At 50.7% G+C, this 16,611-nt stretch overlaps 1 protein-coding gene across 3 annotated transcripts in view; it reads right to left on the minus strand.

Moving 5' to 3' along the window:
• ARHGAP39 (Rho GTPase activating protein 39) overlaps window positions 1-16,611 on the minus strand; it is a 215,865-nt gene that overhangs the window by 18,222 nt on the left and 181,032 nt on the right. For all 3 annotated transcript variants that reach the window (XM_082235535.1, XM_082235536.1, XM_082235534.1), the window contains one exon: window positions 8,478-8,551. In XM_082235535.1, coding sequence (XP_082091661.1) covers window positions 8,478-8,551 — 74 coding nt within the window. The remainder of the gene's footprint in view (window positions 1-8,477; window positions 8,552-16,611) is intronic.

Here is a 16,611-nt window from a genome sequence, read left to right on the forward strand (position 1 = left end):
GGCGCTCATCTTGCTTTATTGGCCAAGGGAGCCGGCGTACAGCTTCCGGGTCATGTGGCCAGCATGACTAAGTCGTTTCTGGCGAAACCAGAGCAGCGCATGGAAACGCTGTTTACCTTCCCACCGGAGAGGTACCTATTTATCTACTTGCACTTTGTGGTGCTTTCGAACTGCTAGGTTGGCAGGAGCAGGGACCGAGCAACGGGAGCTCACCCCGTCGCGGGGATTCGAACCGCTGACCTTCTGATTGGCAAGCCCAAGAGGCTCAATGGTTTAACCCGCAGCGCCACCTGCGTCCCTGCCAACTGGTTGGTGCCCTTAAGAGACAGACTGGTAGGGCAGAGCGCAGGGAGGCCGACAGTAGGGGGCAGCAGAGCAAAAGACAACTGGAGTCTGCTACTTCCAAATTTGTCTGTCTCTTCCTCCTGGACGCGAAGGAGGAGGAAGCCGACAGGCAGGACGACCCCCTGGGCTGGTTGGCAGCAGGTGGGGACTGGCTGGGAGTGGACTGTTGGAGGGACAGTGCCCCACTGGACCCTCATGGACTGGCACCCCCCAGGCTGCCCCTCCAGCCCAGGTGCAGAAGATCCCAGCGGCTGCGTGAGCAGCTGTCCCGCCGGCATTCCTCACATGAATACTTCTCCTCCAGGTCAGGGAGAAGGAAAATGTGAGCCATGCACGCACACGGATATCCAGGACGCAAAATGTGTGGCCTGGACCACATCTGTGGAAGAGGGATGTTGTCCTGATGTGAACAGGATGAGCCTTTCTCATCTTCCAAAAGCAGAAACCCAGCCCTGGGGTCTCCTGCGTCCGAGTCTTCGGGGTTGGGAGGCTTTAGGGGGCGGTGCCATGACTGCAGATGGTGGCCAAAGACCTAGATCAATGGTTTCCCCCAAGGGGGTGGCAACCAGGCTGGCTGCTAAGGGGCAAGGGGGCAGCAGGGGGGCGCTGGAGGTGTAAACGACTATTAGACTTTGAAAAGCTGGCATTGCCAGTTCATGGGTTTTTCAGAATTCAACTACCGTATTTTCGCCCTATAGGACGCACCGGCCCATAGGACGCACCTAGTTTTTTGGGGGGGAAATCAAGGAAGAAAATTTTATTTCCCCCCCAGGTTTGCGCAGCCACCCCCAAGCTAGAAGAGGGAGACGGAGCACTCCGTCTCCCTCTTCTGCCTTCAGGGACAGCCTCTCTAGCCTCCGTGGGGAAGCGGCTTGCCCCGCTGTACCCCGAGCTTATGGGGCTGGCGATGGGGAGAAGCAAGCTTGCTTCTTCCCCCCCCCCCGCCAGCCTCCAGATCAGGTCGGGGAATAGCGGGGTGGCGGGGCTCCACCTCCCCGCTATCCCCCAAGCTTGTGGGCTGCAGGCTGCTGCCCGCAAGCCTTGCGAGCCTGCGGGACCTCCCCCCGGGCTCGCAAGGCTTGCGGATGTCTTCCTGAAGCCTGGAGAGCGAGAGGGGTCTGTGCGCACCGACCCCTCTCACTCTCCAGGCTTCAGCGAAAGCCTGCATTTGCCCCATAGGACGCACACACATTTCCCCTTCATTTTTGGAGGGGGAAAAGTGCGGCCTATAGGGCGGAAAATACGGTAAATAAGTGTGAATTGGGTTTTGTCCAAATCATTGCCACTGCTCTGAATTCAACTGTGTTATCGCCTTCCTTAGTGGGCCGGGGAAAATACTCTGCTGAATAATGCTTTTTATAAGGTAGGGGGCACCGGGGACGAGCGAACAAAGCAGGAGAGGGTCCAAAAAGGTTTCGGAACCACTGAGCGAGAGCAAGCTCCTCGGGAGAGCAGGTGGGTCTGCGCAAAAGGAGGAACCCTCCTGCTATCCCACCGCTCCTCTCATGTGCCTGCCCAGCCAGGCCAACGTGCCTGTTAGGATATTTCCGTTCCACCTTAAAAGGGAGCATGCTTTGTGAGTCACAGAGTCTGCGCATTTCCTGTTCACAGGATGTTTATGTTTCCTATTGCTTTCGTTTCTCTCTGTGTGTCTGGAGACACTGAAGCAGGCAGTCATGTTTTTCTTTGTTCTGATCAACGCAGAATAAAACTTGCAAATAATGCTCTCCTGAGTGCAACTTCTGCTGTGCATTACCTGCTGATAGAGGCTATTTCTGGAGCTCATGTCACTAATCGCTGATACTGCGTGCCTACGGGAGATTGATGGATCGTCCGGCAGCCGGCTTGGGGGCCATGATGGACTTTGTCTCCCTGGCAGTATCCCAACAGTGCCAACATTCGGCTCTAGTTAAAATTTCATCCTCTTCCATTATTGATGGGGAAAGACAGGCGTCCCTGGCATTTCGAGAGAGCACACGTTGCTTTAACCCTTTGCATGCTGCAAACACCACCTCTGGGTAAAAAAACGGCAGAGGAGCTGCCCTGATTTCAGCTCCACAGGGTGCTAATTCCTGCTGGTCTCGAATTGCTCTCTCTCCCCCCAAACACACACACACACACACACACACACACACACACACAAAAATATGGCACAGCAACTGCCTTTGACAAAAGCCTTTTGTATCCCCCATGGCCGTGCAAACAGCCACACAGTTGCCACCTTGCCCCCGGAATTTTCTGCATATCATCGGAGCGATCCTACGAGTTATTTCTGTGGCTCAGAAGGGAGCAGGGGGTTGTGGCCTAAAATTCTGCGATCAAGAATCCTGGATTCTGCAATGTTATGCAAATTAAGTACGGCTCAGCCACTAGCAACCTGGCCGGGGCTGATAGGAGCTCTGGTCCCAAAAAACTGGAGGGCAGCAGGGCAGCAAAGGCTGGTCCAAAACCGATGTATCGCCTAGTAATAATGGCAGAAAAGGTTGGTATTTGTCCTACCACTGTACCCGTTTTGTTCATCGTGAGACATCTGGGGAGCTAGTTGTAGTCTAGTGGGTAGAGCACCATACTAGGACCTGGGTGACCAGGGTTCAAATTCCCCTCTTCACTGAGTGATGCTTGGGCCAGCCGCAGTCTCTCTGCCTAAGCGACCTCCCAAGGTTGTTGTGAAGGTAACACGGAGAGGGAAAGAACCATGCACGCCGCCTGGAGCGGAAGAAAAAGTGGGATGCAAATGCGATAAAATAAAAGTAGATTCTGTGGACACTTGGACTTCACAGCCCTGAATCCGGAATAGGCCCCTACCCAGCTGCCTTTGAGAGCGGTTCCTTCTCCTGGGCCTGAACGAACGTGATCCATCTCGCTCTGCTCTTTTCTCCAGATGTCTCCCGAGTTTTTGCAGACTACATTCTCTCCTTCTCTCCCCCCCCCCCAAATCTTCCGCCATCGGCCGCCTTGCCAACGTGCGGAAAAACAAGAGCCGCAGCCATTTGTCCTAATGAAAGTGGGAGATAAGTGAGTCATCATCTTCTGCTCCGCCGCCCCTTGCAAGGAGCTTAGCAAACCGGGAGCGTGAAACAGCTGTGGCGAGGAAGGGGCTGGAAGTTCCTTGCAGACCCTCTTGTGGGCGCCTGTCGTAAACGAGCGCGCCGTTGTTCAACAGGTGCAGTTCAAAAGGCCCGAGAGCTGCAGGTGTGGCTCAGAATGTCTTGAGACCTTAATTTAATTTTTAATTTAATTAAGTGGATTACAGTTGTAAGGATTAAGTTAAAAGAAAAGAAAGGTTAAAAACTAGATAAATTTAAGGATGAGGATTTGCTGAATTAAAATTTGAAGTTGGAATGCAGAAAGGGGAGGTATGAGGAGGTCGGAGAAGTTATAAGAAAATAAGGGTTTGAAATTATACTTGTTCTTTTTTGTGTGTGTTTGTTTGTATTGTTGTGTTTGTCTGTATAATTTGTGAAACTTTAATAAATATTTTATAAAAAAAACCCCTGAATGTCTTGAGACTGAGCAGCTCAAACGGACGAGGCGAGAAGGAAAGTCCCTGGCGCCGTGCCAATCTGAACTTTCCCAAAACTTTATTTTTCTGTAGATCAAGGCCTGAGTAAAAGCTGGCAAACCTTGATATAAAATGCACCCCCCCATCAGTGAGTTTTCTTGATCCTTATCCTGAACGTGTCCTGGGAGGTTTCTTGATCTCCTAATATTGGCTCAAAACAGCACTGTACTTAAACCCCGACTTTTCAACGGTTGGTTCGCTCTCCAAGCTTCACCGTGGACTCCCTTTTCAATCTATGTTCTTGAGGACCAGCCTTTCTCGGTGGTGGCACCCACCCTGTGGAACTCCCTCCCACCAGATGTCAAAGAGAATAACTACCAGATTTTTAGATGACATCTGAAGGCAGCCCTATTTAGGGAAGCATTTAATGTTTGATGCATTACTGCATTTTAATATTGTGTTGGAAGCCGCTCAGAGTGGCTGGGGAAACCCAGCCAGATAGGTGGGGTATAAATAAATTATTATTATTATTATTATTATTATTATTATTATTATTATTATTACTACTACTACTACTACTACTACACTTGGCTTTTCTTCGGGACACATAAACCCATCCCTTTCTTGCTTTCCTTTTAGTATGGGTCAGTGGCAAATGTCACACTCCCCCTCTCTCTTCAGTCTTTTGACAGGGACAGGGCCGTCTTAAACATATCCGGCGCTGTGGTACAAAGCTCCCTCCGGCGCTCCCCGTTTCCCAGAGTTTTTTAGGGAGGACGGCGCTGCTGGTGGAGGCGGGCAGTGGCTGGAGGGGGGCTTCTCCGCTGGGGAAGAGGCAGAGGCTGGATGTGGCGCCTTCTGTCTCAGCTGGACGCTTCGTGCTGCGGTGGCCATGGCAGACGGAGGCTCCGGGCGCGGCACAGCGCTGCTTCGACGTGGCATGGCAGAGGCGGGCAAGGGTGGCGAGCTGATGTCCAGCCTCCGCCTCTTCCCTGGCGCCCTCCAGAACTTGACGCCCTGGCGCCCCGCACCACTAGGTAAGACGACCTGGACAGGGATCCTTCTTTTACTCTTCATGTCAAGGTATGGATACTGTGGGAGCAGCACCTCTATACAGTGGTACTTCGGGTTAAGAACTTACTGTACAGTGGTGCCTCGCAAGACGAAAAGAATCCGTTCTGTGATTCTCTTCGTCTTGCGGTTTTTTCGTCTTGCGAAGCAAGCCCATTGACGGATTAGCGGATTAACGCTATTAGCGGCTTATCTGCTGATCGGATCAGCTGATAAGCGGCTTAGCGGCTTAGAAAGGGGGGGGAGGAAATAAAACCCAGCAGGAACTCGCAAGACATTGTCATCTTGCGAAGCAAGCCCATAGGAGATTCGTTTTGCGAAGCACCTCCAAAACGGAAAACCCTTTCGTCTAGCGGGTTTTCTGTCTTGCGAGGCATTCGTCTTGCGGGGCACCACTGTATTTTTCACTCTGTAAGACATACTTTCCCCCTCCTAAAAAGTAAGGGGAAATGTGTGTGCGTCTTATGGAGCGAATGCAGGTGGGAGGCTCTGTCAGCGCTCCCTTGAAAGAGCCGCACACACACTCTGTGCGCTCTTTAAAGGGAGCACAGCTCTTGGGGAAGCCTTAGCCGAGTGCAGCCTTTACCCGGCCAGGGGATGAAGGCTCCCATTGCCGGGGTAGGGGCTGCGCATGGCTAAGCCAGAAGCCAGGACAGCCAGCGGGATTGCAGCGCAGCTTCTGGCTTAGCCGTGCGCAGCCTGTCCCGGGCAGTGGGAGCCAGGGCAGTGGGAGTCCTGGCTTCTGGAATTCAGAATATTTTTTTCCTTGTTTTCCTCTTCCAAAAACTAGGTGCGTCTTATGGTCTGGTGCGTCTTATAGAGCAAAACATACAGTGATTCGTTCCGGAGGTCTGTTCTTAACCTGAAACTGTTCTTAACCTGAAGCACCACTTTAGCTAATGGGGCCTCCTGCTGCCGCCGGAGCACGATTTCTGTTCTCATCCTGAAGCAAAGTTCTTAACCCGAGGTACTATTTCTGGGTTAGCAGAGTCTGTAACCTGAAGTGTAAATAACCTGAAGCGTATGTAACCTGAGGTACCACTGTATTCTGTCACTTTCATTTCTTGCAATATGCCAACCTTCCTTTATTCCTCTTGTGGGAGGAGTTGGGTTGGGGGCACAGCTGTCAACTTTTCCCTTTTCTTGTGAGGAGTCCTATTCGGAATAAGGGAATTGCCCTTAAAAAAAGGAAAACGTTGACAGCTATGGTTGGGAGTGGCATAAGGTTAAAGGCAAACACATATTCATGACAAATGCATGTTAATAACGTGAGCAAAATCCCCTAAACCTGTTAGTAGCGTGTGCTGGGAAAGGCCTGAGTGCTGGACATACACGTGGGTTCAGATGTGCGCTTTGTGACAATGCAATATTCTTCACTGCAGTTCAACCTGTTTCGGAGTTTTTAAAAACCTGCAAATTCTAAAAAGTCGGGGGGAAATCTAACTAACTAAGGAAGCAACTTGAAAAAGAAGTGTGTCTTTGGGCTGGGCGATATATATCATCCAAAATTGGTTTGAAGTCTGCACTGTGATACCTGTTTCATAATTTTTCAGCCTGGCAGTGTATCACAAATCATGATGTGTATTTCTGTGCGATATGCAAAAAAAAACACAATGCGGGGAAAACTATGAAGCCAGCCAATTCCTCTCCCTACCGCCATTTCTGTTTCAGTCATTGTGATATATCGTGATGCTTAAAGGTAAAGGTAAAGGTACCCCTGCCCGAACGGGCCAGTCTTGCCAGACTCTGGGGTTTGTGCGCCCATCTCACATCTATTGGCCGGGGGCCAGCGCTGTCCGGAGACACTTCCGGGTCACGTGGCCAGCGTGACAAAGCTGCATCTGGCGAGCCAGCGCAGCACACGGAACGCCGTTTACCTTCCCGCTGGTAAGCGGTACCTATTTATCTACTTGCCCCCGGGGGTGCTTTCGAACTGCTAGGTTGGCAGGCGCTGGGACCGAGCAGCGGGAGCGCACCCCGCCGCGGGGATTCGAACCGCCGACCTTTCGATCGGCAAGCCCTAGGCGCTGAGGCTTTAACCCACAGCGCCACCCGCGTCCCTGTATCGTGATGCTTAGTGGGTGATATATCATAATGTTGAAAACCAGATATCGCTCAACCCTAGTGTGTGTGTGTGTGTGTGTGTGTGTGTGTGTGTACAAACACACACACATGCCTGTGTTGAACCCCTGCAAAGGAACATGCGGGGGCAATTGCACTTTCCACTCATTAACTTAGGGAGTAATCAAGCACGGCGTTCTCTAGAGCTACAAACGGGAGCTGTGCAAGAGTAGTACTACCTGTAAGAACATGAAAAGAACCTGCTGGATCTACAACAGCTCCAGGGAAACAAGGCCAGTCCGGATGTAGCCCCACGGTGCTGCTCCAGCTCTTCAAGGCTGGGCCAACCTTCTGGCATCTCCTCCTCACCCGCTGCCTCTTTAAGCGGCTTCACTCCTTCCGCGACTCAGGCTCAAGCGGAAAGGTCAGTGGGGGGAGTTTCCCCGTGAAAGGCTCTCTTTGTGGTTCCACCTCTTTGTGGGTCTCTCCCCCACAAAAGAGCCTCAGGCTGGCTAGATCTGGGTATTCTCCTGCTATGAAAGGAGCCCTTTCTTAAAATGGCCGGATGCAGGAAGCCAGAATGCCAACGTCTCAGCGCTTCTTCCTATTCCGGGAGGTGGGAGAAGAACCCTGCCTGGTCTGCAGAAGGAGACCTTCAAGCCCTTCCTCCCATTTCTAGATGTGATGGGACAGGAGCTCTGAAGCCCCTTCTCCGTCCTCTCCAACACCATGGAGTGAAGAGGATGACACCGCTATTCTTTCTTTCTTTCTTTCTTTCTTTCTTTCTTTCTTTCTTTCTTTCTTTCTTTCTTTCTTTGGCAATCCCTCATAGCCAAGTAAGATTTTCTTCCATAAACACGGTTTTAACAGTGAGTCCGTAAGTAACAGGTATGTGGGTGGCGCTGTGGGTTAAACCACAGAGCCTAGGACTGGCCGATCAGAAGGTCGGCGGTTCGAATCCCCGTGACGGGGTGAGCTCCCGTTGCTCGGTCCCTGCTCCTGCCAACCTAGCAGTTCGAAAGCACGTCAAAGTGCAAGTAGAGAAATAGGTACCGGCGTTTCCATGCACTGCTCTGGTTCGCCAGAAGCAGCTTAGTCCTGCTGGCCACATGACCTGGAAGCTGTACGCCGGCTCCCTCGGCCAATAAAGCGAGATGAGCGCCGCAACCCCAGAGTCGGCCACGACTGGACCTAATGGTCAGAAGTCCTTTACTTAAGGTGCTACTGGACAATTACTTTATATATATAACTGGCAGAGAGAGAAGCAGAAGTACCTTATTTTCCTTTTTAAAAAAAAATTATTATTATTATTATTATTTTCTTTTTTCTTTCTTAATCTCTTTCTTTTGATAAGAGATTTAGATTAATGTTTTAGTTTGAGGGGGAAAGATATTTGATAATAAGCTTTGTATTCTTCTTTATACTCTAACAAAATTTCACAGATCGGTAGATCAAATCCACACCCAAAAACTAGACAGAAAGGAGAGGATGGCAGTACCTTTTTGGCGCCGGTCAATGCTGCTTTCTGGAGCTTGCTGTAACAGTACTTGGCGTAAGTGCTTATTGCCACCCCTAGAAGAGAAGAGAGAGAAAGAAAGAAAGCAGCAAGTCAGAGCCAGGACAACCCACAAGGCCACCCCAACAAGAAAGAGACCCGGACAGGAGAAACCCCAGAAGCGTCCTCAAGAGAAGCCATCAGAGCAGCCTTTTCCAACCAGCCCCTCTCAGCCTTCCTTCGAGAAGCTCATTTCTGGCCACGGCGACCCGAGACGGACCTTGGCAGAGCAAGTCCTCCAGCGAACCCCTTGCTCCGGCCGTGAGCTCGGCAAGAACCGCGTGCGAGCGACATGCAATGGCATCCGGACTCCTGCAGGACTCGCGGTCTCCCTCGAAGCCACTTGCCACCCTCCCATTCCTCCAGCGCCGCTACCAGTATGTTTGGCTCCCAGTACGTTTCCAGACACAATTCAAAGTGTTGGTGCTGACCTTGAAAGCCCTAAACGGCCTCGGTCCAGTAGACCTGAAGGAACGTCTCCACCTCCATCGTTCTGCCCAGACACTGAGGTCCAGCACCGAGGGCCTTCTGGCGGTTCCCTCACTACGAGAAACCAAGCTACAGGGAACCAGGCAGAGGGCCTTCTCGGTGGTGGCACCCGCCCTGTAGAACACCCTCCCATCAGATGTCAAAGAGATAAACAACTACCTGACATTCAGAAGACATCTGAAGGCAGCCCTGTTCAGGGAAGTTTTTAATGTGTGACATATTAGTGTATTTTTGGTCTTTGTGGAAGCCGCCCAGTGTGGCTGGGGAAACCCAGCCAGATGGGCAGGGTACAAATAATAAATTATTATTATTATTATTATTATTATTATTATTATTATTATTATTATTATTACCAAACCCGCCTTGACATGGCCTCTCCTCCTCCCAGAGAGCAGGGGTTGTGAGCGGGAGCAGCTTCCCACAGCGGCAGGGAGGCGTGTTCAGCTCCCTGCTCCTGATTGCTTCTGCGGCCACGGCCAAGCCTTCCGGCCGACCAATAGGGCCGACTGGTGGGCGGGGCTAGCCGCATTTAAACGGCCGCGGCAGCGCCCAGCTCCCAGTCTGTTCCTGCTTCCTTCGAATCTCCCGCCCTCCATCCCTCTTAGGTCAGCTTCTTTTTGCATCTTGACCTTGCTATGGACTTCGGTGGGTCTCCTTGGTTGCCCAAGGGGCCTGGTAGGACTTCTTTATCCATTTGGCAAACTGGCACCAGCCTCTTGGGTTTTCCGCCTACCTCCTAGCAACTCATGACAACTTTCTGGTATTGGCGGTTAGGCACTGGAATATGTGTGCTGTGTTGGAGGATTGGGTATGGGCCATCATCTACCCCTCCTCTTTTGGGTATTCCGTTAAAGGAATCCGGCGGTCGTGGATCCTGTCCGATGCCCTGCTGGTGGCTAGGGCCATGGCATGACCCCCGGTGACGTCATGGGGGAGCTCCCAGTTGTACAGTCATACCTCGGGTTGAAGTAGCTTCAGGATGAATATTTTCGGGTTGCGCTCCACGGCGACCCGGAGGTAATGGAGCGTGTTACTTCCAGGTTTCACCGCTTGCGAATGCGCTCAAAATGACGTCACGCGCATGCGCGGAAGCGGCGAAACACGGCCTGCGCACGTGCAGACGCGTCTTACGTTTACTTCAAGATGCGAACGGGACTCTGGAACGGATCCTGTTCGTATCCAGAGGTATCACTGTATTTGCATCAACAAGCTCCTCCCACTGGATATGACTCCCATGGAGTCTTGTATTGCTGTGTCATCCTATGCCTAAGCCAATACTACTCACATGCTGTAACCAATAAAAGTTACAGCCTAATTTTGCCCATTGACCATGCAGGTACCGCAACTAAAGGATCCATTGCAGATCGCCCTCTGCACCTTCACAAAAAGCCACTACACTTAAGGGAGAGAGTAAAGTCGTAGAATTGCAGTTGTAGAGTTGGGAAGGAAGCATAAGGGATCATAGAATCATAGAGTTGGAAGAGACCACAAGGGCCTTCGAGTCCAACCCCCTGCCAAGCAGGAAACACCATCAGAGCACTCCTGACATATGGTTGTCAAGCCTCTGCTTAAAGACCTCCAAAGTAGGAGACTCCACCACACTCCTTGGCAGCAAATTCCACTGTCAAACAGCTCTTACTGTCAGGAAGTTCTTCCTAATGTTTAGGCGGAATCTTCTTTCTTGTAGTTTGGATCCATTGCTCCGTGTCCACTTCTCTGGAGCAGCAGAAAACAACCTTTCTCCCTCCTCTATGTGACATCCTTTTATATATTTGAACATGGCTATCATATCACCCCTTAACCTCCTCTTCTCCAGGCTAAACATGCCCAGCTCCCTTAGCCGTTCCTCATAAGGCATCGCTTCCAGGCCTTTGACCATTTTGGTTGCCCTCCTCTGGACACGTTCCAGTTTGTCAGTGTCCTTCTTGAATTGTGGTGCCCAGAACTGGACACAGTACTCCAGTACTGTGATATTCAGTCCAACTCGTGCAACGCCCAATGTGGGACCCACGACCCTGAGATTATACGCAAACCTCACCAGGAAAATCACTGGCTCTTATTGCACTCCACCTTACAGTGCACACTTACTTTCCTTTCCACTCATCTCTGCTTTGGATTAAGACAGATCTTTAGAAACACCTTATAAACCTGTAACCTTAATTAGCTACCACTGGACAGGCTACCTTTCCAGATGTTCTCCAGATGTTCTAGACTCCCATCAGCCCCAGGCCACACGGCTACAGCCATCACCGCCTGAAGCCCCTCGACCACAGCTGGAACACTTGCAAACACTGAGGTCCAGCTCCAAGGGCCTTCTGGCGGTTCCCTCATTGCAAGAAGCAAAGCTACAGGGAACCAGGCAGAGGGCCTTCTCGGTAGTGGCACCCGCCCTATGGAACGCCCTCCCATCAGATGTCAAACAACTACCTGACATTTAGAAGACATCTGAAGGCAGCCCTGTTCAGGGAAGTTTTTAATGTGTGACATTTTAATGTATTTTTAATCTTTGTTGGAAGCTGCCCAGAGTGGCTGGGGAAACCCATCCAGATGGGTGGGGTACAAATAATAAATTACTATTACTAAACACAATGCCTAATGAAGAAAAATGGTGCGTTGCGATAACAACATCTTAGGCTCCCCCAGCGAAAAGAGGAGTAGTTCTGCAGATAGACCGGGTAATACTGAAGAAACGATGTGATAATAAGACGACTTATATGACCAAATCGGGAATGGTAGTAGCAATGCAAATGTCAGAAAAGGATTGGAAAAGATCCCGCAACCTGCTCATTTTTTGTGTAAATGCAAAGGGATTTTATTTGAAGTGTTAACGCTATGGTATTTGACCCCAATTATGATGAAGTAATTTGCTAACAACTGCCCAATTACCGATCGTGCAAAAGCGGAACTCTATCAAGGCACCTACAGGAGGGAACTGCTGGAGGCAGTATGCGTCCAAATGACAGTTGCTGTGAATGGCAAGCGCTGTGTGATTGTCATTGTGTGAGTGAGTTGACTGCCTCAATAGTATGAGACGGATTTTCGTTCTTAATGCTAATTTAACCAAAATACAAGCGAGCAACCAGGGAGGGAACCTGCATACTTATTTTTGCTACATATTTCTTTGGAGTTTGTTTTTTTCCTGTACTACCTGCTATGAAAATTCAATAAAGCAGTAAGTTTATACCCCTCCACAAAAAAGGCAGTTTTGTGCCTTCATTTCAAAGCGCCAGCTCCTTATCATTCCCAAGAACGTTTGGGAATATTAAACACATTGATTTAAGTTCATGGTGGTAAGGTAAAGGTAAAGGGACCCCTGACCGTTAGGTCCAGTCGTGGCCGACTCTGGGGTTGCAGCGCTCATCTCGCTTTATTGGCCGAGGGAGCCGGCGTACAGCTTCTGGGTCATGTGGCCAGCATGACTAAGCCGCTTCTGGCGAAGCAGAGCAGCGCACGGAAACACCATTTACCTTCCCGCTGGAGTGGTACCTATTTATCTACTTGCACTTTGACGTGCTTTTGAACTGCTAGGTTGGCAGGAGCAGGGACCGAGCAATGGGAGCTCACCCCATTGCGGGGATTCGAACCACCAACCTTCTGATCGGCAAGTCCTAGGCTCTGTGGTTTAACCCACAGCGCCACCCGCGTCCCAATAAGTTCATGGTGGAGAAACCTTAAATAATGCAAGAGGGCTCTGTATTCTCTGATACCCAATTATGCAATCATCGGAACAGGTTATCCAAATTCTTGCAAACCAACAAGGCCCAGAAGCTGCCTTGGGAATGTCGTTTCCTGGAAGATCACAAACCCAGCATGTGGAAAGCATTGTGGCTAGATTCCTGTACGGATTTCAGATGGCCGAATCCCGCACGAGAGAAAATCCATCCACAGAGTGACCTTCAAGTCACCCTGGAGGGCTGTGAGCATGTGACCAGAGAGAGATCTGATCTTCCTGAAAGGGTGGCTATTAATATGCTGGCCGCACAGTCCCCCTGGGACTGGTAATCCAATTACAGACACAGCCTTGCTCACAGAGAAGCATCTTGGGCAGCAGAAATGCCGTGTGGCGGCAGCAGCAGCAGCTAACAGGCAGAGACCTTTGACTCCCAGAAGTCACGTGGCCAAGTGCGCTGGCCCCGTCTCCTAACCTGCTAGCCACCCTGTTATGTACTGAGTTGAATAGGATCCAAAAGGCAGCAGTCTGATTGGTCCTAGAACAATAGGATTCAGAATGCAGGAGTCTGATTGGTCCTAGAACAATAGGATTCAAAATGCAGCAGTCTGATTGGTCCTAGAACAATAGGGTCCAGAATGCAGCAGTCTGATTGGTCCGCAGGAGCCACCCAATCCAGCTCCAGATGTAAGTGAATTCGCAACCTGATTGGCCTACAGGTGAATCCCGGAATTAGCCCATGCACATGCAGCCCATTGTGTAAATAATGTATATAAAGCAGACATTCTGGGGAAACTTCCATTGCTCCTCACCACTATGAGCTGAATAAAGATCATGAAATCCACGCTTGACTCAGAGAATATTTCACACCCTAAACAAGAAACGCAAAATCTGTGTTGGAACAAGTCGGGCCAATTCACTCATCTGATCTCCCCGGCCGACCTGGTGCTCTTCTGAAGGTTTTTGAGCGCAACTCTCGGTACCAGCTGTAGATCAGGGAAATGGGTCAAGGCTGGGTTCCTGCAACTGGCGACTGTTCCCTAAGGTCTACGGGGAAGGGGATATTCCCAGCCCTGATAGAGCTGGGATCCCTCCTGCACACAAAGCAATGTGGTCAGACGCACTGAAATTTCTGGAATTCAGAGGCTGTTATGCCTTCCTATCATGACAATGTTCCTGAGCATGTGAAGCTGCCTTTGGCTCAGCAGCACCACTGGCTCATCTCACGTTAACTTCTGCTCTCTGGAGCTCTCCAAGGGCCACTTTCCCATTTTAAGAACGTAAAAGGTAAAGGTAAAGGGACCCCTGACCATTAGGTCCAGTCGTGGACGACTCTGGGGTTGCGGCGCTCATCTCGCTTTATTGGCCGAGGGAGCCGGCGTACAGCTTCCAGGTCATGTGGCCAGCATGACTAATCCGCTTCAGGCGAACCAGAGCAGCGCACAGAAACGCTGTTTACCTTCCCGCCAGAGTGGTACCTATTTATCTCCTTGGACTTTGACGTGCTTTCGAACTGCTAGGTTGGCAGGAGCAGGGACCGAGCAACGGGAGCTCACCCCGTCGTGGGGATTCGAACCGCCAACCTTCTGACTGGCAAGTCCTAGGCTCTGTGGTCCCTGCTCCTGCCAACCTAGCAGTTTGAAAGCACGTCAAAGTGCAAGTAGATAAATAGGTACTGCTCCGGCGGGAAGGCAAACGGCGTTTCCGGTTCTGCTCTGGTTTGCCAGAAGTGGCTTAGTCATGCTGGCCACATGACCTGGAAGCTGTACGCCGGCTCCCTTGGCCAATAAAGCGAGATGAGCACCGCAACCCCAGAGTCGGCCACGACTGGACCTAATGGTCAGGGGACCTTTACCTTTAAGTGAATATTTAAAATCAGGATGGGGTGGTTCCTTTTAAAAACAAAGGAGAAGCTTTGGGGCTCCAGTTAAGTCCCACCCGGAGGATTAGTCCCCAGGACAGCTCTTCCACCTCAGCAGGAAAGCTGTGGAAATCGATTTCTGTGGATTTCCTGGGGTGTGGGAAAATGCAGAGAGACAGCGGATCTTTTGGGATAGTCAAATCCAACCAGCATAGCCCTCTTGTGTCTCTTTTCCCTACCTCAACAGCCAAGGTCACGGTTCCTTTCCCTTTAGGATGCAACTAGGAGAGCTGGAAAGGCGAGGGCAGGGCTGGTGGGCAGAAAGAGAAACTAAACAGAGAGGCAAATATCTGCAAAGCAGCCACACATCAATTTTTTCATGGGGGTGAAGGCACAGCTGAGATCTGAAGCAAGATGACAAAGGGCGAGTGAAGCTTTGGGCAAGGCCGGGGCTCTTAATTTCCGCTTCGATCGGTGGTGCTGGCATTGCTACAGGTGACGTTGATAGTCCTCTCCTCCATCTCTGTGAATTTGCCCAGTCTTCTTTTAAAGCCATACAAGTTGCTGGTCACCACTGAGGGAGGGAGTTCCACAGTTTAACACACACTGCTCACTGGGGAAGAGTATCGCCACTGCCAGTTCTGAAGACTTGCAGCGGCTGCCGTATTAGCTACTGAGCTAAGTTTCATAATAAATACTAATAAATTTTTATTTATACCCTGCCGTTCCCGGTTCAGAAAACCGGGCTCAGGGCGTCTAACAACAAATTTAAAACACTTAATTGTTACTACAAAAAAACCAGCATAAAATACGGTATAAAACGTGAATAACAATCAAATCAAAAATCAATTTAGGGGGGAAATCCATCCAATAAACATTGGATGATCACCAGGGCTAGCCGGCTAAATTAGTCCTATTTAGGCCAGCGAGGAGACCAGGGAAGAATTAGCTGTGGGGTCTCAGAGGGGGTGATCTTCATAAAAGGGGAGGGGAAGGGAAGGAAGGGGATTAAAAGATCAGGCTAAGTTCAAATTGAAAGCCAGGCAGAAGAGCTCTGTCTTACAGGCCCGACGGAAGGAGGTTAAATCCTGCAGGGCCCTGGTCTCCTGGGACAGAGCATTCCACCAGGTCGGAGCCATCACTGAAAAGGCCCTGGCCCTGGTGGAGGATAATCTGACTTCCTTAGGGCCCGGGACCTCTAAACTATGGACCTTAAGGTCCTCTGCAGGGCATACCGGTAGAGGCGGTCCCATAAATAGGGTACATTAAACCCTGCGCACCTTCAGACCAGGATACAATAAAGCCCATCTCACCCCATATCCCGAACCCTGTGCTCTCATCAGGACGTCCGTTCCATGCAGGAGAGAATACAGATTCTGTCCATCCCTAGCCTCAGATCTACCATTGCTCTGGAAAAGCAATACAGAAAGAGACCTCGCCTGCTCTGAACCACATTAAATTCCTTGGGCGTTTGAAAATCCGGGACAGTTCTTTCTCCAGACATTTTCCCCACCGACAAAACAAATCTGGAGCTCACCAGGGAGGTCTCCTTGTGAGCAGGGTCGGAAGGGGTCAGCTCCCCCAGTGCCGGCTGTCTTGGCAAAACCTTGTTTGTTCCGCTTGTCTTCCTCTGCTTCTTGGGATCTCTGGGCGCCGCTGACACATTGATGTGCCCAGGGGCTGAGGAAGAGGCAAGATCCAGATCTGCCAGAAAGGAAGAGGACAAGGGTCCCCGGTGCTCAGTCTAGCTAGGGTCTCCAGCTAAGGGCTTCCGGAGCAAGGCACAGCGACTAACAGCAGCAGGAGCACAACAGCGATGTTTCTGGTGGCTTTGGAAAGAAGAAGATGCTCACTGGGAGGATGTCAAGATACAAAAGCAGCAAGGACATAAGGAGAGATGGCTGGATCGGGCCAGGGGCCCATCGAAGCCAGCATCCTGTTCTCACAGTGGCCGACCCAAGGGAAATGCAGGAGCAGGATTCGAACGCAGGAGCAGTCTCCCCTCCTGGTATTAGAATCAGAGAATCATAGAATCCTAGAGTTGGAAGAGACCACAA

This window comes from Podarcis vaucheri, assembly GCF_965113315.1.
Source record: "Podarcis vaucheri genome assembly, chromosome: 8".
NCBI classification, from domain to species: Eukaryota; Metazoa; Chordata; class Lepidosauria; order Squamata; family Lacertidae; genus Podarcis; species Podarcis vaucheri.